Source organism: Pseudophryne corroboree, chromosome 3 (assembly GCF_028390025.1).
Source record: "Pseudophryne corroboree isolate aPseCor3 chromosome 3, aPseCor3.hap2, whole genome shotgun sequence".
NCBI classification, from domain to species: Eukaryota; Metazoa; Chordata; class Amphibia; order Anura; family Myobatrachidae; genus Pseudophryne; species Pseudophryne corroboree.
This window is the reverse complement of record NC_086446.1, coordinates 480401378-480421650: the sequence shown is the minus strand read 5'-3', so window position 1 is coordinate 480421650 and position 20273 is coordinate 480401378. Positions and strand designations below refer to the sequence as shown.

Genomic DNA, 20273 nt, shown 5'->3' with positions numbered 1-20273 from the left:
CATTCTCTAACCCATCATCACTAACACCCCTATGACCACTTTCCCATCATTCTAACGTCACTCTCCAGCACTTTAGTGTAAAGCTACAAGATCTGATGTGTAACTATTATTTCCATTCATGACTATTTGGGTGAATTAGAGATGAGCGTGTTCGGGTTTTCCTCGGTTCTCAAAACGGCATCTTATTGGCTATCCAATACAAGACACATCCGTGAGCCAATAAGATGCCGTTTTGAGAACCGAGTAAATATGAGTAAAACCGAACCCGCTCATCTCCAGGGTGAATATTTGGGTACCAATTGGACGGTTATCCGTTACCTGTTGTTCATATCTCTGTTTTAATTCCTCCAGCTGCCGGCTGAACTCCATGCTTTGCTTCTCGCGGAGAGCTTTAGATTGGCTCAGGTCAGCCTCAACTTTCTCCATCTACAGGGGAACAATGCAAAGAATGATTCAGGACACATTAGTGAAATGTTGGGGAATTAGAGAAAATACTGCAGAAAATCGTTTAACTATTAGGATTTAGATTAAATAATGATCCTCAGAGTAATTTTATCAACTACACATTGGGAAGGTGCAGCTATATTGCGAGCTGAATTTATGAGAATACAGCATATGATTTCAGTAGGAACTGGTGGAATCATTACCAATACAATCTTTTCATTCACTAAGAACTAGTGGCATAATTGCCAATATAACCTTGCCATTTACTAGGAACCAAGGGCATCACTGAGAATCCAGCCTTACCAGTAATCAAGAACACGTGACGCCACAGAGGCATTTGGACAATGTTGTTTAAACTCTAAGGGCGGTATCCTATTCGCCCCAAAGCACTTTTGGGCAGTAAAAACGGGTGGATATTGCAATTAATGACCGATGGTCATTATCACAGTATCCAATTAGAGGCCATTTTTATCGGCCAAAATTGGACCCATGATCGTGCAATAAAACATGGGTCCAATCCCATGTATTTTCGTGGCTGTTAAGCACTAGGGGAGGGTTAAGAGACAGGATTACGATTGTACTTACCAGAACACTGGCACCTCATGTGACCGCAATGACACGTAAGGCAGCATTGCTGCTGGGACCAAGTAAGTGACAGCTGGTCCACCAGGGAAGGCTTATCAACATTCAATCATGTCGATATTTCAGCAGTGTTGGCATGATAAATGGCAACATGATGAATGTAAACATAGTATACCAAACCTATCTGACTCACACTTCGTACAAAAACATTCTTTAAAAATGTATTCAGATGAAGTACAGTGAGTACTATGTAATGCTTCTCTTTCCATTATTTCCAAGTGAGGATGCAAAAATATTGACATATCACTTCCAGAGTGATAAAACATAATACAAACTCCTCTGTCATTGTTGCCGTGTTTATTCTGAACTGCACCTATCCAGCATGCGCCTCATCCGGTGTCTAATGACTGGTTTGCAGCCTCCTATACACCAGACGTGTGTGTGCAGATTGGTGAATCACATATAAGGGGTGTGGCTGGCCTGCGACAGTGCAGGGAACTGATAGGGAAATCACCAACAGCTGTTATTAACCAACTGACATTTGGTCCTAAAATACCCTTTTTTCATCGCTGTCATGGAGAGAGTGGAAAATACTAAATTACACTTTTTTACACTGCTGCATTGGCATATCAGTGTAAAAATGAAAAACCATATGGAGTGATGTGCTAATTGACTAAAGATGCATACACACTTGCCGATAAAATGAATGACATTACTAATTTTCTCCCTTCCTGAGAGACGTCGTTCACTTTCTCGGCAAGTGTGTATGCCGGCGACGATGACTGATGCGTGGCACTGCGGGTTGTCAACGACCCTCTGTGTCGGCGGTGCATGCATGCTCAATATGGACTGTCGTCCAGGAGCTACCTGCATGGCCCGGCTGCTGCGTGACATCACTGAACAATATGAATGGTCATATCGCTCAGTGTGTATGGGTGGCCGCGAGTGGAAACACTAGACGACGTCGCTCAAAGAGTGACGTCGTCTACTCTGTATGCACCATAATACTCTATGGCTGAATAAACAGAAATTGCAACAATGTATAATAAATAGATATAATTTTATTCTAAAAATTGTGGCTCCACATGGGGCTTTCTCACTCTCTGAAAAAAGCCCCATGTGGTGCGAAACGCGTTACACCAAGAACCTGCTGTTACTCATTTGCAAAAAGGATTCACTATTGGACCCAGTCTGTTGCATCCAGGAGAACTAGCACTTTGAATGAGCTACCATTGTCCGCTGCCAACTCTCGGCTTATAGTCATCTCATTGCAGCAAAGGAAGTCGGCTCTCAGTGCGCATGTGCGGAAAACCAGCCGGACTCTAGTGTCACATCGATTGAGCCAGCGCTGCAGCACTACGCCAGTGAGACATGGGATGAGTATTTGTGCAGCCACCAGAGATTGCTCTCAGTATGAACCATCTGCGCTTACCACTGACAAAATCATCTGTTCACTTGCGTTTACTCACTCATCACAGTATCACAGCGGTAAGCTCATTCTTTATTCTCCCTCAGACAAAAAAGGAACCAGTTATATAAATGAAACATCAGGCACTCGAGTGAATTCTGTGATGTGAGTATATCATTTACCACTCCGTTTTACTTCAAATGTGGAGACATTCCTACCGGACATTTGCAGTAGGACTGTATTACCCCTTTTCCACTAGCTCTAAAAACACGGGTAAATGCGCGGAGCACGCATTTACCCGTGTTTTTTTCTAGTGGAAACATCCCACCCTGCAAATTCCCGGATCAAGTGATCCGGGAATCCTACCTGGGTAGCTTGCTGGGTTGAACGCGCTTTCTACCCGGTAAGCTGTGTAGTGTAAACGGAAGCCGCATCGATGCGACGCGGCTCCCGTTCACAGTGTATGGAAGGGCGGTGCCCGCCCCTGCCGGTCAGCAGCAGCGTCACCAACCTGGCAATATGCCGGGTTGGTGAGCTCAGTGTAGAAGGGGGCTCTAGCACGGGTCGCAGCTGTGTCAGGCTCCCGGCTGTAACCCGTGCTAGCAAGTGGAAAAGGGGTATATCAGGTGGTTCCTGACTCAAAATCTCGTCATATATTCACAGAATTTAGTATGGGATCCTGACAGTCGGGATCCCAGCGGTCATAAGACAGATGCCGGAATCCCGAAGGCGAGCACAGCATGTCCCCTCGCTGCGCTTGCCACGCTTCAGGCTCTGTGGCGAGCAAATTTATTTCCCCTCAGGGGGTGGTCCGAACCCAGGTCGGGATTCTAACCACCAGGATTCCCTTCGCGGTCGGGTTTCTGGCGTCTGTATCCTGAGCACCGGGATCCCGACAGCCGAAAAACTAACTGCTTCCCTATTCATAGTATACATCTAATATTGTAGAAATATATGCATTTTTAAAGCTACTGTATAACATCCTTGTTCAGTTCCACTTTGCTGCCTGATGTACATGACTCTGCTGACCTGTGTTGGACCTTTGTGATACCTTGAAAAAGGTCCCTGTTGTGGACCGAAACACTGGTGAGATATATAATTTGTATCTGGAACTGTTGAGTCTATTCAGTAAAGACACATTTTTCTGCAATATTGATTCAATCTGGAGAGTGCTATCATTTCCACATTTAGTGGAAAACACTACTATATATATATATATATATATATATATATACATATACATATACATTCATATACCCTACCTTGGGAACCAGCACCATACTACAAGTGCTTAATAGACTTATGCCATGAGATATCATAATCACAGCAATGAGTAACAGATTGAAAAGAATTGATTCTCAGTTCTCAGGTGACCGCTAACCCTCAGGAGGAACTGATGTCTCTAATCAGAAATTACATTTAAGACACACAAAAACAGTGATGGTTCAATAGACATGTAGTAGACTGAGTTCCTCCAGCACTTATTTGGGAGAGTGTCTAAGAATTACAGTTAACAGGCATCCTATCCATCCAACAGACATCGGGTCTATGTACTAAGCCTTAGATGGAGATAAAGTGGACGGAGATAAAGTACCAGCCAATCAGCTCCCAACTGCCATGTCACAGGCAATGTTTGAAAAATGACAGTTAGGAGCTGGTTGGCTGGTACTTTATCTCCGTCCACTTTATCTCCATCTAAGGATTAGTAAATAGACCCCTCAATTACTTCAGGGCAGTTTCATATGTTAGCGTGCAGATGGATGATACGGTGATACAATGTCTCATACCTGTACTGTACAAACTTTTGGAAAGAATACGGTCCACTCCATCCCCCTTTCATATAGATGACAGAAAGTTCTGCTGCTCACTGTACTGCAGGCACACACAAGCTGTGCTAGTTACTATGACAACCTGAGCTCATCCTCTGTGATGTCACACACATGGAAGCAGTGCTCATTACTATGACAAGCAGAGCATGTCCTCTATGATGTCACATGGACAGGCAATAATAAACATCACCATTGACACACAGCTGTATTCCGTGGCATTTACACTGTGACATTGTTTTATTGGGGATTTACCTACAATAAAAATCTCGACAGTCAAAATACAGACAACATTTGACCGATGGGCAAAATACTGACAGTTAAAATGCCGACAAGGTAAAAACACCGACATTTAAAATGTTGACAGGTCAAAAAGTCGATATGAGTTTTTCATGACTGTATCCCGTTTTATTGAACTGAATTTAGGGCCTTATCCAGGTTTGTTAGCAAACCACAAAAACACACTAATAGGCAAAACCATGTGCAGTGCAGGGGGGGCAGATATAACATGTCTGAGAGAGTTAAATTCGGGTGGGGTGTGTTCAAACTGAATTCTAAATTGCAGTGTAAAAATAAAGCAGCCAGTATTTACCCTGCACAGAAACAATATAACCCACCCAAAGCAGCAGCCATAAAGTTTTCTGCCTGATGAAACAATGCTTCCAACTGTGGAGCAGTGTAGAGGGGCTCATGTAGACCTGAACACAATTTGCGACAAAAAAAGTAGGCATAAATTGCAAAAAAAAATACACAATTTGTGTAATGTGCTAACTGGCAAGTATATAAAGCTGCCTATGTCTGTGCATACAACATAAATGCCTCTTTTTTATTATTTAAGCAAATCGTGTAAATTACTTAATTTGTATTAAATACACAACAGGGTATCTCTTCAGCGTATTATAGTGGAGATTCCTCATGACTGTACACAGACCATGGGAACAACCCACTGTAAAAATAGAAGTGATTTGGGCATTACTACCTCACAGCACTGAGATCATAGGTTAGATTCTCACCAAGGCCCTAACTGTACATAGTTTTTATATTCTCCCCGTGCTTGCATGGGTTTCCTCCGGGTACTCCGGTATCTCCAACAATATGCTGGTAGGTTAACTGGTCCCCCCCCCCCGCCCCTCAAAAAAAATAGGTTTTAATACCTACCGGTAAATCCTTTTCTCCTAGTCCGTAGAGGATGCTGGGGACGCCTAAAGAACCATGGGGTATAGACGGGATCCGCAGGAGACATGGGCACACTATAAGACTCTGAATGGGTGTGAACTGGCTCCTCCCTCTATGCCCCTCCTCCAGACCTCAGTTATAGGAACTGTGCCCAGGGAGACGGACATTTTGAGGAAAAGGATTTTTGTTAAACTAAGGGTGAGATACATACCAGCTCACACCACAACACACCGTACAAACTGGTTCACCAGGAATACCAGATAACAGTATGACCGAAAGACAGCAACAAGCTGAATATTACCGATATACAACCTTCATGTAACCGAAAACAATAACTATCAAAACAACTGCAAGTAACAGTCCGCACTGGGATGGGCGCCCAGCATCCTCAACGGACTAGGAGAAAAGGATTTACCAGTAGGTATTAAAATCCTATTTTTTCTTACGTCCTAGGTTCTCATCAGCCAGGGTATCAAACTTGTAGAACTTAGCAAAAGTGTTTGAACCCGACCACGTTGAAGGGCCGAGACTCCTCGGGCAGCTGCCCAAGATAAGCCCACCTTTCTGGTAGAATGGGCTTTCACTGACTTCGGTAACGGCAATCCAGCCGTAGAATGAGCATGCCGAATCGTATTACAGAGCCAGCGTGCAATAGTCTGCTTGGAAGCAGGAGCCCCAATTTTGTTGGGAGCATATAGGACAAACAGAGCCTCTGATTTCCTAATTTGAGCCGTTCTGGCGACATAAATTTTCAAAGCTCTAACTACATCGAGAGATTTTGACATAGCCAAGGCACCCGTAGCCACAGGCACCACAATGGGTTGGTTTATGTGAAACGAAGAAACCACCTTTGGCAGAAATTGTTGACGAGTTCTCAATCCCACTCTATCCTCATATCCCCAGTGAGACATAAGAAATTGCAACACCACGTCAAGATCCCACGGTGCCACGGGTGGCACAAACGGAGGATGGATGTGCAGCACTCCCTTCACGAAGGTTTGAACCTCTGGAAGGGCGGCCAATTCTTTTTAAAAGAAAATAGATAAAGGCGAAATCTGCATTTTTATGGAACCCAACTTCAGGCCTGCATCCACGCCTGCCTGCAAAAAGTGGAGGAAACGCCCCAGCTGAAACTCCTCCGTAGGAGCTTTCTTGGCTTCACACCACGACACATATTTTCTCCAAATACGGTGATAATGCTTCGCCGTGACCTCCTTTCTAGCCTTAAGGAGAGTGGGGATGACATCCCCGGGAATACCCTTTCGAGCTAGGATTTGGCGTTCAACCTCTACGCCGTCAAACGCAGCCGCGGTAAGTCTTGAAATATGCATGGCCCCTGCAGTAACAGATCCTCTCTGAGAGGAAGAGGCCAAAAATCTTCTATGAGCAATTCCTGAAGATCCGGATACCAGGCCCTCCGTGGCCAATCTGGAACGACGAGTACTGCCGGAACCCTTGTTCGTCTTATGATCCTCAACACTTTCGGAATGAGAAGAAGTGGAGGGAACACATATACCGACTGAAACACCCACGGAGTTACCAGGGCATCCACTGCACTGGCCTGAGGGTCCCTTGACCTGGAACAATACCTCGGAAGCTTATTGTTGAGGCGAGTCGCCATCATGTCTATTTGAGGAATTTCCCAACGACTTGTCACTTCTGCAAAGACCTCTTGATGAAGACCCCACTCTCCTGGATGGAGATCGTGCCTGCTGAGGAAGTCTGCTTCCCAGTTGTCCACGCCCGGAAGGAAGACCGCTGACAGAGTGCTCACGTGCTTTTCCGCCCAGCGGAGAACTTTTGTGGCCTCCGCCATCGCCGCTCTGCTCTTTGTTCCGCCCTGGCGGTTTACATACGCCACCGCTGTTACGTTGTCCAACTGAATCAGGACAGGTAGACCTCGAAGAAAGTGTTCCGCTTGTAGAAGGCCGTTGTAAATGGCTCTTAATTCCAGAACGTTTATGTGGAGACAAGTTTCCTGGCTTGACCATTTTCCCTGGAAACTTCCTCCCTGTGTGACTGCTCCCCAGCCTCGGAGACTTGCATCCGTGGTCAGCAGGACCCAATCCTGGAACCCGAACCTGCGTCCCTCTAGGAGGTGAGAACTTTGAAGCCACCACAGGAGAGATATTCTGGCCCTGGAAGATAGACTTATTTTCCGGTGCATGTGCAGGTTAGACCTGGACCATTTGTCCAACAGGTCCCACTGAAACACCCGGGCATGAAACCTGCCAAACGGAATGGCTTCGTAAGCTGCAACCATCTTCCCCAGTACTCGAGTGCATTGATGAATCGACACTCTTGCTGATTTCAGAATCTTCTTGACCATGAATTGGATTTCCAGAGCTTTTTCCGCTGGACGAAACACTCTCTGCAGTTCAGTGTCCAGGATCCAAGAAAGGCAGCCGAGTTGTCGGAATCAAATGTGACTTTGGCAAATTTAGAATCCAACCATGATGTTGCAGAACCATCAGGGAGAGTTCCACATTTCTTAGCAACTGTTCCTTTGATCTCGCCTTTATCAGGAGATCGTCCTAGTACGGTATAATTGTGACACCCTGCTTGCGTAGGAGTACCATCATCTCCGCCATTACTTTGGTGAAGACCCTCGGGGCCGTGGAAAAACCAAACGGCAACGTCTGAAATTGGTAATGACAATCCTGCACCGCAAACCTCAGGAAAGCTTGATGTGGAGGATATATTGGGACATGTGTGTAGGCATCTTTTATGTCGACTGACGCCATAAAATCCCCTCCTTCTAGACTGGAGATCACTGCTCGAAGAGATTCCATCTTGAACTTGAAAGTTTTCAAATACAGATTGAGGGATTTTAGGTTCAGGATCGGTCTGACTGAGCCGTCCGGCTTTGGTACGACAAAGAGGCTCAAATAAAACCCGTCTCCCCGTTGAGACGGGGGTACCGGGACAATGACACTCTGTTGACACAGCTTTTGTATCGCAGCACTCACTACTTCCCTTTCTGGGATAGAAACTGGCAAGGCTGATTTGAAAAATCGGTGGGGGGGCACCTCCTGAAACTCCAATTTGTACCCTTGGGACACTATGTCTAACACCCAAGGATCTAGGCCCGAGTGAACCAGACCTGACTGAAGAGTCGGAGACGCGCCCCCACCGGTACGGACTCCCGTAGGGGAGCCCCAGCATCATGCGGTGGACTTGGCAGAGGCCGGGGAGGACTTCTGGCCCTGGGAGCCTGGCACTGCAGGCAACCTTTTTCCTCTACCTCTACCTTTAGAGGCAAGGAAGGACGACCCTCTTCCTTTTTTGTATTTATTAGGCCGAAAGGACTGCATCTGATAATGGGGTGTCTTTTTCTGTTGTGCCGGGCCGGAACATAAGGAAGAAAGGGTGACTTACCCGCTGTAGCGGTAGACACCAGGTCAGCGAGGCCATCACCAAACAAGACACTACCTCTATATGGGAGAGCTTCCATAGCTTTCTTGGAGTCGGCATCAGCATTCCATTGATGAATCCACAGCGCTCTCCGGGCTGAGACTGCCATGGCATTGGCCCTTGATCCCAATATCCCTCGCCGCATCCTTTAGGTAAGCTGCAGCGTCCCTGATATAACCGAGAGTCAAAAGAATGTTATCCCTATCCAGGGTATCCATGTCAGGTGCCAAATTATCCGCCCACTTAGCAATAGCACTACTCACCCATGCCGACGCCACAGCAGGCCTGAGCAGTGCACCCATAGTGACATAAATGGCCTTCAATGTTTCCTGCTTACGATCCGCAGGGTCCTTGAGGGCAGCAGTGTCGGGAGACGGAATCGCCACCTTCTTGGACAGCCGTGATAGAACCTTGTCCACATTGGGAGATGACTCCCACTTTTCCCTGTCGTCAGAAGGGAAAGGATATGCCATAAAAATTCTCTTGGGAATTTGCCACCTTTTATCAGGAGATTCCCAAGCCTTTTCACAAAGAGCGTTCAGTTCATGAGAGGGGGGAAACGTCATCTCAGGCTTCTTTCACTTATACAAACAAACCCGTGTATCTGGAACAGCAGGTACTTCAGAAATATGTAAAACATCTTTAATAGCCACAATCATGTACTGAATACTCTTAACCAATTTTGGATGTAAACTGGCCTCACTATAGTCGACACTGGAATCAGAGTCCGTGTCGGTATCCGTATCCGCTATTTGGGCAAATGAACGCTTTTGTGACTCTGGGGGGACCTGTACCTGAGACAAGGCGTCCTCCATGGATTTTCTCCACGTTTGTGTCTGAGAATCAGATTTATCCAGCCTTTTAGTCAATAATGACACATTTGCATTCAATGTACTCAACATATTCACCCAATCAGCAGTCGGCGGTGCTGACAGAGTCACTCCCAAATCCTTCTCTGCTCCCCCAGCAACTTCCTCCGGGGAGGAGCACTCAGCCTCAGACATCTCGACACACCGTACCGACATGCACACACACACTGGCTATAGGGGACAGACCCACAGGGAAGCCTGTTAGAGAAACACAGAGGGAGTTTACCAGCTCACACCCCACCGCCTATTCCGTACTGAGAAAGAATATCAGATGTCTGCGCAGTTATAATAGCACCAAATTACTGTGCCCCCCCCCCGTTTTGCTCCCTGTTACTTGTTCAGGAGAGTGGAGGTCTGGGTCAGCGTCTCTGCAGTCTGTGAAGAGAAAATGGCGCTGGTAAGCTGTGAGGGCTAAGCCACGCCCCCACCTCGGCGCGCTGTAGTCCCACTCAAAATTCAATCTTTATATTGGCGAGGGCTGTATTTAGTGCCTAGGCACTTATAATATATCTCTTTCAGCCAGTCTTTACCTCAGTAACATGCTACTCACCCGACTTCTTTCTTCTGGCTTCTGTGAGGGGGTTGACGGCGCGGCTCCGGGAACAAGCAGCTAGGCGCACCAAGTGATCGAACCCTCTGGAGCTAATGGTGTCCAGTAGCCTAAGAAGCAGAGCTTTTAACTCAGAAGAAGTAGGTCTGCTTCTCTCCCCTCACTCCCACGAAGCAGGGAGCCTGTAGCCAGCAGGTCTCTCTGAAAATAAAAAACCTAGCAATAAAGTCTTTTCAGAGAAACTCAGGAGAGCTTCCCTAGTGTGTGTCCAGTCTCTCTGGGCACAGAATCTAACTGAGGTCTGGAGTAGGGGCATAGAGGGAGGAGCCAGTTCACACCCATTCAGAGTCTTATTGTGTGCCCATGTCTCCTGCGGATCCCGTCTATACCCCATGGTCCTTTTGGAGTCCCCAGCATCCTCTAGGACGTAAGAGAGAGAAAAAATAACCCTAATGTGTACATGGGCAGACTAGATGGGCCAAAGGGTTATGTTCCATCAAATACATGTTTCTATTTCCAACTCATTAGTTTCCAGGATTTGTAAACTGAAAGTTGGATAAAGGAGTTATAACAAGGAATTCTTTGGGGATGATTTAATTTCTGATAAATGCTTTTAAATATGTCAGGTTTGTTTTTGCTTTTTGGTCTTTTTTACATAATTTCTCTTTTTCATACTACACGTACCAGTGTATCATGGATACCAGAGCATGCTGGCACTTGAGGTTCAAACACAGCCTGTAACATGGCAGTTAAGAGCTAACTGGTTGGTACTTTATCTCTTTCCACTTTATCTCTCTCCAAGGGGCATAAGTAATAGGGCCCGAGTTTGCCGGCATGGTGTTGCCTTGTAAATGACTGCCTCTTTAAAAAACAGTCCAAGATCGTCCGGCATCCCGCACCTCCGGCAAACTCGGACCCTATTACATACGCCCCAAAGGCTTAGTAAATAGACCCATAAGTCTTTGATGTGCTTACTTTTAGTTTTTATTTTGCAAATGTAAAGTGCTTTCAGTCCTATTGGAAGAAAGAAGCTATATAACTAAAATGATGATGATGATGATGATTATTATTATTATAATACAAAGAACAATGGGTCATAAATTGTAAAAGGAAGAAAGAGTTTATCATCACAATTATTTTTACTGTAAAGGTGGTGATGAGAAATTTACAGCAGAGTTTTGATCATATTGTTATCGGAAATGGTATATATAGCTATTATTAGTAGAGGACATTATGGGGCGATTTATACAGCTAACATCCAATTTTTGGAATCTGGAAATAATTGACAATGAGGCTATACGACAACGGACACCCCTAAATGCTTGGTTTTGCTTTCTTCTGGAGCAACAGTTAAAATCCATGGAGAGCTGAACTCAATTTTTTCAACTCAACTCAATTTTTTCAACTTTACAAAGTAACCACCGTACCAGTTTCCCATTTCCTATCAATGGGGGTAATTCCAAGTTGACCGCAGCAGGAAATTTTTTAGCAGTTGGGCAAAACCATGTGCACTGCAGGGGAGGCAGATATAACATGTGCAGAGAGAGTTAGATTTGGGTGGGTTATTTTATTTCTGTGCAGGGTAAATACTGGCTGCTTTATTTTTACACTGCAAATTACTAGATTGCAGATTGAACACACCACACCCAAATCTAACTCTCTCTGCACATGTTATATCTGCCTCCCCTGCAGTGCGCATGGTTTTGCCCAATTGCTAACAGAATTCCTGCTGCGATCAACTTGGAATTACCCCCAATATGGGCTCCGTCGTGACCACACATTCACTTGATAACTTCTGTGTGAGCACTTTAGTTTGTGGCCACTAAAATGACGTATTATGGGCCTAATTCAGACCTGATCGTAGATGCGCTAAATTTAGCACATCTTTGATCAGTCACACAGACATGCGGGGGGATGCCCAGCACAGGGCTAGTCCGCCCTGCATGTCGGGCCCGACCCCCCCGCACAAGTACAAAACCATCACACAGCGCTGGCAGGAGCTACTCGTCACTGTGAGGGTCGCAACGGTTGTGTGTGACATCATGCAGTCGCTGCAGCCCGCCCCCCAAACGGTGCTGACATGCCCAGGTCACGCTCCCTAAACAGCGGCCAAACGCCGCCGGCCCACTCCATCCCGCTCAGTGACCGCCTCTGCCTGTCAATCAGGCAGAGGCGAGCGCAGGGCTGAGACAGCGATCAGGTCTGAATTAGGCCCTATGTGTGCGGTTATATCTAGTTTATGTTGTCTTACCTGCTCTTTCATTTCGGAGTACACTTTCTCTGTATTTAACTCCACTTGCCGCTTGAATTCCTCTAAAGCGGCGTCAGCCTGCTGTGCGCGCAATCTTTGTGTATCTGTCACCCGGCTTAGCTGTTCTTCCTTCTCCCTAGAAAGAGACAATAAAACAATATTTCTTACAGACGACAAGAAACTACTGCACAACATAGTAAAGTGTTGGGTCACTTTAGCTTAACATTAAACACAAGTAAAGCAATAAATACATCTTTAAACCGGAGAGCATTTATCACAGTAATTTACCAAATGGAAAAGCAGAGTTACTTAGTATGTGAAAGCAACCAAACTATTCTGTCACACTTTTACTAGTCAGACCTGACTCACATTCTGTATCTCTAAAGTGGAAATGTGGCCAGTTCAAGGTTCAGTGAATCCACACATTAGCTATCTACAACTCTTATGGAAATATTTGTATAGCATGTATGTGCTAATTGGATTCACACTCGTTCTTCACTTGACTTGTACAACCTTCCTACTGCTAGGCACAAGAATCACATATAGAACATCTGCAAGACTTCGCAAGAATAACATGCATCTTTGTAACATTTTCAAACACAAACAAATTTAGAAAATGTCCCGCAGCAAGTAACTGTATGCATTAAACTGTAAGCCTTCAATTAACGGCAAATATTGTACATATTTTCATTGAATACATTATGGAAAAAAATTAATTAAAGTAGTACTTTATTAAAAAGGTAACATTTAATTCTTACTGCAATTCAGGCAGAAAACAAGTGTGTTTTCTGGATCAGGAGTATATTACTTAATGACCAACAAAACTGCAAGTTTCCCAGATCTCCTATAAAGCGAAGGGGCTAAATGTAATAGCCTTTGTGTGAGAATTCCCGTATTTTTAAAGCGCCAATCATTTACAAGGCAAAACCAGGTTGATTTTGACTTGTGAATGATTGCAGCTTAAAAAATACGGGCCTTCTCGCATAAAGTCCTGCACCCCTGGCTTCTTGCAGGCTTTTACATTTAGCCCAAGGTGTCTTAGCTAGTAAATAGCATGCACAAGATCCAGGGTCTTTCCATGGGTAGATGTACTAAGCCTGGAGAAGTGATAAAATGGAAGGTGATAACGCACCAGCCAATCAGCTCCTGTCAAGTTACATTATGGGTTTGAAAACTGACAGTAAGGAGCTGACTGGCTGATGCGGTATCACCTTTCACTTTCTCACTTCTCCAGGATTAATACCTCTGCCCCATGGTCAGGTCTCTGCAGTTTGGTAACTGGGCTGCCTCTCCTCTGCAGTGGCACAGCTCTGCCATATGATGGGAACGCTTGACTAAGTGTCTTTTAAAACTGCCATCAGGTAGTGTCACAAGTCTACATTTTTAAAATGACTTGCATTATTTAAATTGCTGTATGCAGCTTGATTCCAGAGAATTTGGTCTCCTTTGTGCCAGTTCCCCTTGGATTACTCTTGTAGACGCTCCTGTGTACCAGTTCTCTGGCTTGTTTTTAGTCTGTAATCGCTGCCTTGCATCTTTGACCACTGTTTTGTCTGTCATTCATGTACTTCCAAACCCTTCAGATGATTACCAACGTGGTTTGTCATGAGTCATGACACTTCCTTGAGTCTACAAATTGCTTCAGCATATAATTACTACCATGGTGCTGCCAGTCTTGCACGTAACTAGAGCAGGGGGCCGTGACCTCCACTTGCAATGGAGCGGATGCATGTTAGATGCCACCACTCTATTCATGAAAGTGCTGATCATAGCTGACAATAGGATATTTTTTCCCCCAGTATAAAATGGACGGTAAGATTATTGAGAACAATTACAAGAAAAATGGTGTATTCATCATAAACTGACAAAAATGTATGCTTTCCAGACTTCCTAACGGGAGCTCAAATATATCCAATGAAAGACTAATGTGGATTCATTTCAGAGTTATATCAGTCCCTATTGACCTTGTGTTCAAATAGGGCAGGTGTGTTAATCTAAAGACCAGGTACTGTAGAATTATTAATTGCTAACAACAGTTCACGTGTACCAAATATCAGGTACAATTATACCCTTTCACACCGCAGCTATAACCCGGTAAATTGCCGTTTTTTAAGCCTTCCAAAACGGTTCTAGCTGCGGTGTGAAAGGGCCACTTTGAATTTACTGGTTACAGATTACTGGTATTTTAAAACGGTTAAAAAGCAGGGTCCTACACGGTTCAGACCCGTTTCACTGTGCAATGTGAAAGGCTCTGAAACGGTATTTCCAAACAACAGAAGGTGATAGGCTGTCTCCATGCGTGATGTCACCAGGCAGAAGCAGGAAATAAACTGGAGGAAACACATGAGAGTGAAGAAGCATTTTATTATACAGAAATTGAATACAGTTTAAAGTGGCAAATTGGAGTGAAGAGGAGGTTAGGGAGCTGCTTAGGATGAGAGGGGATGAAGAAATTGCTAGACAAATCACTGGGACAGTGAAGGATGCAGTAATCTACAAAAACATGGTAAAGATGCTTGAAGCTGCTGGGTTCCATCGTACGACTAGCCAAATTATTAATAATTAATTAATAATTATTAGTAATGTGTGGGCCAGAAAAGTCCATTTAAAATGACAACCACTGTTTTCTATGGGAGAAACGGGTTCAGTGTGAAAGGCACCAAAACGGTAATGAAACGGTAATATACCAGTTACAACATGCGATGTGAAGGGGGTTTAACTGCTCAGACCCGTTTTAAGAACCGTTTAAAGAACCGTTTCAAAAGCAGGGTTTGCGATGTGAAAGCGGTATTAGTGATCCATTGACTCTGAAAGGTTCACATGCATCAACTCTTCTGATTCCCAGTAGATTGGAATAAAAAGCAGTAATGGCGGCAGATTTAAATACACTGATCTGCGGTTATACAAAGGTAATAGATTCTGCAGAATCAGCATTTTCATTTAAAACAAAAAAATTATTTTTGGAATGCTGTCAAAAACAAAGTTAAAAGTACCAAACAAAATACTAAAATACCTACATAAGAGAAGACTGAAGCTCATTTTCCAGCAGCATTAAATAATTCCTAATAAAAGAGGATGCTTATTTGGGCCTAGATTTCTCTAGTTTGTGTTTGCTGTGTTAAACCACTGGAGCTGCAGAAGAAAACAGAAGCAGATCAAAGGGATCATGAAAAAGCCTGGAATGGGAAGCTGCAATATTTATTGCCATCAAAACACCATCTCTGCCTTGTGTCGTCTACAGGGAGCCTGCCACGACTTCATACTTTACAGGCTGGTCCCTACTGAATTCATCAATTGTTGCAAACACACACAGGACACTAGGGAGGCAGCAGCAAACTAGCAGACATAAAAGCTCAGACATAACTAGGTACACAATAGGGTATAGCTGTAACAGGTTCAGAGTCACTGTCCACCTTGCACCATCCTGTGCAAATTGTGTGCTACCCTAAAAAGTATCAATAAGAATGCTTAGTGTGTCATCAAATACAATCTGACATCATATTAGGGAAAATCAGTATCAACACGTAATCTGATCATTAGTACATTAAGTTTTAAGGCTTTTACAGAAACACAGACTCTACAAAGGTTCAGATAAAATAGAACATCACTCCAAAACCCACTCTGCTGAAATTGAAATCACTTGGAATTGCATTATGCTAGGTTGGTCCTTGTCTATCTAGTACAAGTCTTTTCTCCTATTTTTTCTTCTTCTTGGTAATATGGCTGAAGCAAAAATAATTAATTTTCTGAAACGACAAAGAAGAGATCTCGAAGTATGAAAGGGACTAACGTTTGCTACCACAGATATGATTAAAATAAACATATAAACACCTGTATATTAGATGCCACAATGTAATAAATATATATATATATATATATATATATATATATATATATATATATATATATATGTAGAATAGGGAATGTGCAAGCGCCACAAGTGTTATAAAATACAACCAACTAAAAAACACTCCCAATAATTCTGGGCGTCTGCCGTCCCTTAAGTACACAGTAGTGGTGAGTTACTGTTGTGATTGTTTATGAGAAAAATGGTATAAGGGTATCGGCGACCACTGGTGTAAAAAATATATCAAACCATGTATATAATAAAATAAAATATACAAATTTATTTGGTACAGGTAAAATATAATATAATTAGTAAGAAGGTAAAATTGACTAAAAATATCTATATATATATGGGGGAGAGGTTATGTTCCGTTAAAAACACCCCCGCAGAGTTCTAAGACCAAAAACTTTAGCCTAAAACTAGTAAAAGCAATAATAACTAACAAAAATGCTGAAATTATAATAAATAAGTATCAAGGAGAGTCTTAACTTAGTGTGTAGAGGGTCACAGAGGGAGAGCCCAACGCGTTTCGTCCTGATGACTTCTTCTTTGACCCCTTGAAGAAGTCATCAGGACGAAACGCGTTGGGCTCTCCCTCTGTGACCCTCTACACACTAAGTTAAGACTCTCCTTGATACTTATTTATTATAATTTCAGCATTTTTGTTAGTTATTATTGCTTTTACTAGTTTTAGGCTAAAGTTTTTGGTCTTAGAACTCTGCGGGGGTGTTTTTAACGGAACATAACCTCTCCCCCATATATATAGATAGATATTTTTAGTCAATTTTACCTTCTTACTAATTATATTATATTTTACCTGTACCAAATAAATTTGTATATTTTATTTTATTATATACATGGTTTGATATATTTTTTACACCAGTGGTCGCCGATACCCTTATACCATTTTTCTCATATATATATATATATATATATATATATATATAAGTATGTTGTGGTCCGGCACTCACTGATGAGAGGGATAGCTTGGTCCGGTGCCCGTACTGGCGTTTTCACGTGATTGTAGCAGATAAATGTACGGCACTCTGGACTCTGTAAATTAGGTAAGCAGGAGCCTCTTCAAGCTGTCGTCAGCTTGAAGGGGCTCCTGCTTACCTAATTTACAGAGTCCAGAATGCCGTACATTTATCTGCTATATATATATATATATATATATATATATATATACACACACTGAAGTGTCAAAAGTCATGGGACATCGGTATGTAAAGGTAATAGTAGGTGGCGCCACCGTACTGTGACGTCTTGGAAATGGCCAGACCTCCATAAGTTGTCATTTTGTGAGCCAGTCTGACTACCAGCTAGGCTGCTCATGGCTCGGCAGCGTGAATTATCAGACTTCGAACAAGGCATGATGGTGGGTGCCCGATGCATGGGACATTTAATTTCCGAAGATGTGCAGACAGTCAACATTCCTCAGTCTACGGTGTCACGTATGTACCAAGAATACCTCATGGAAGGCATTACCATCCATCGTGGACAGCGCAGTTGCCGATCACGAGTACCTAATGATCATGACCAACGGTGTCTGGCCAGATTTGTTCGTGATAAGACAAGCGACACTGGCTCAAATCACATCTACATTTATTGCAGGGGGTACCAAACGCATATGCAGCAGGTCAGTGCAGCATTCTTTAGCTTCCACGGAGGCCGAAGATCCACCAGACTGCCCTTATTAACACAGCGCCTCACTTGGGCTTGTGAAGTCACTAATTGGACCCTGGAGGACTGGAATCATGATGGTAGGGATTGGGTGTGGCACAGACTCCATGAGGCCATGCACCCCAAGAATCATAAAAGGCACCGTGAGGTTGATGGTGGTTCCATAATGTTGTGGGGTGTGTTCACGTGACATGGGTTGGGTCTGCTGGTCCACCTGAACACGTCATTGACCGGTAACCACTACAATGCATTGCTTGATGACCATTTACAGGTCTTCGTGGATTTCATGTACATCCACAACGATGGAATATTCCAGCATGATAAGGCACAGTGTCATCAGTCCCAAGTTGTCCAGAACTAGTTTCGAGGAGTATTCTGGAGAGTTCTGACGAATAATGTGGTCACCACGTTCGCCTGACATTGAGCATTTATGGGACGTGGTGGAAAGGTCCATTCATACTCAGGATCCTGCACCTACTGTACAAATATCAGGGAGCTGTGGAAAGTTATCCAGACTGCATGGGTCAAAACCTCTCCAGAGGTCGTCGTTCATTCGTGGAATCGATACCATCTCGAGTTGGAGCACTACTCCATACTAGGCATCTATCCCATGACTTTGGTAACACACCAAACACATAGCAGCACATATAACACATAGAACCATTATACAAAGTGCTTGATAACCTTGGTTTTATTGTAAGTATGGTGAATCTTTGCATAACAGATCAGCATGGCAGGATACCATGATGATTGGATACAATTAATCTAATTGGCCATACTGGACATTGCAGCAGAATGATGTCACCGGCTGGGAGACAATGTAGTCCTGCAACACGCAAGTCCATGTGTGACTGGCAGTGGTGACGTCTAGGTGAACCGCATCAGGTAATCACACAGAAGACTATCTTTTATGTATATATTTGTAAAATTTTGTATGTTTTCTAGTCTCTGATGACGTGTTGAATTCTGAAACACAGGTTAAGGAGAAACAAAGTATATATATGCGTTTGTTGGATCGACACTCACCCTTACTTGGATTCAACTGCTACGGTGCCATCAACAATAAAACAGAAGCATCCAATAAGCAGTGACACTCAATCGATAAACGGAAAAAACTTGCAATAAAATGCTTTTTTAATCCATCAAGTGAGCCAACGTTTGACACACCTTGACTAAGGGGTGACATCGCCCTGAAATTTTGGTTCACTTAATGGATTAAAAAAGCACTTTATTGCAATCAAGTTTTCACGTTTATCGACTTCGAGTGCCACTTCTTGTTGGATGTTTCTGTTTTTATATATATATATATATATATATATATATACACATACACATACAGTTGTGCTCATAAGTTTACATACCCTAGCAGAATTTGTGATTTTCTGGCCATTTGTCAGAGAATATGACTGATAATTCACAAACTTTTCTTTCACTCATGGTTAGGGGTTGGGTGAAGCCATTTATTGTCAAACAATTGTGTTTACTCTTTTTAAATCATAATGACAACAGAAACTACCCAAGTGACCCTGATCAAAAGTTTACATATCCCAGTTCTTAATAACGTGTATTGCCCCCTTTAACATCAATGACAGCTTGAAGTCTTTTGTGGTAGTTGTGGATAAGGCTCTTTATTTTCTCAGATGGTAAAGCTGCCCATTCTTGGCAAAAAGCCTCCAGTTCCTGTAAATTCTTGGGCTGTCTTGCATGAACTGCACGTTTGAGATCTCCCCAGAGTGGCTCAATGATATTGAGGTCAGGAGACTGAGATGGCCACTCCAGAACCTTCACTTTATTCTGCTGTAGCTAATGACAGGTCGACTTGGCCTTGTGATTTGGATCATTGTCATGTTGGAACGTCCAAGTACGTCCCATGCGCAGCTTCCGGGCTGATGAGTGCAAATTTTCCTCCATTATTTTCTGATAACATGCTGCATTCATCTAACCATCAATTTTTACCAAGTTTCCAGTGCCTTTGTAGCTCACACATTCCCAAAACATCAGCGATCCACCTCGGTGTTTAACAGTAGGAATGGTTTACCTTTCATCATAGGCCTTGTTTACTCCTCTCCACATGTAACGTTTATGGTTGTGGCCAAAAAGTTCAATTTTGGTCTCCTCACTCCAAATGACTTTGTTCCAGAAGTTTTGAGGCTTGTCTCTGTGCTGTTTGGAGTATTGTAAGCGGGATGCTTTGTGGCATTTGCGTAGTAATGGCTTTCTTCT

General features: G+C 43.6%; 1 protein-coding gene across 1 annotated transcript in view; it reads right to left on the bottom strand.

Moving 5' to 3' along the window:
* CEP112 (centrosomal protein 112) overlaps window positions 1-20273 on the bottom strand; it is a 733320-nt gene that overhangs the window by 294412 nt on the left and 418635 nt on the right. Inside the window, exons 19-20 of the mRNA XM_063960841.1 lie at window positions 12521-12656; window positions 319-426 (exon numbers count right to left, since the gene is read on the bottom strand). Coding sequence (XP_063816911.1) covers window positions 319-426; window positions 12521-12656 — 244 coding nt within the window. The remainder of the gene's footprint in view (window positions 1-318; window positions 427-12520; window positions 12657-20273) is intronic.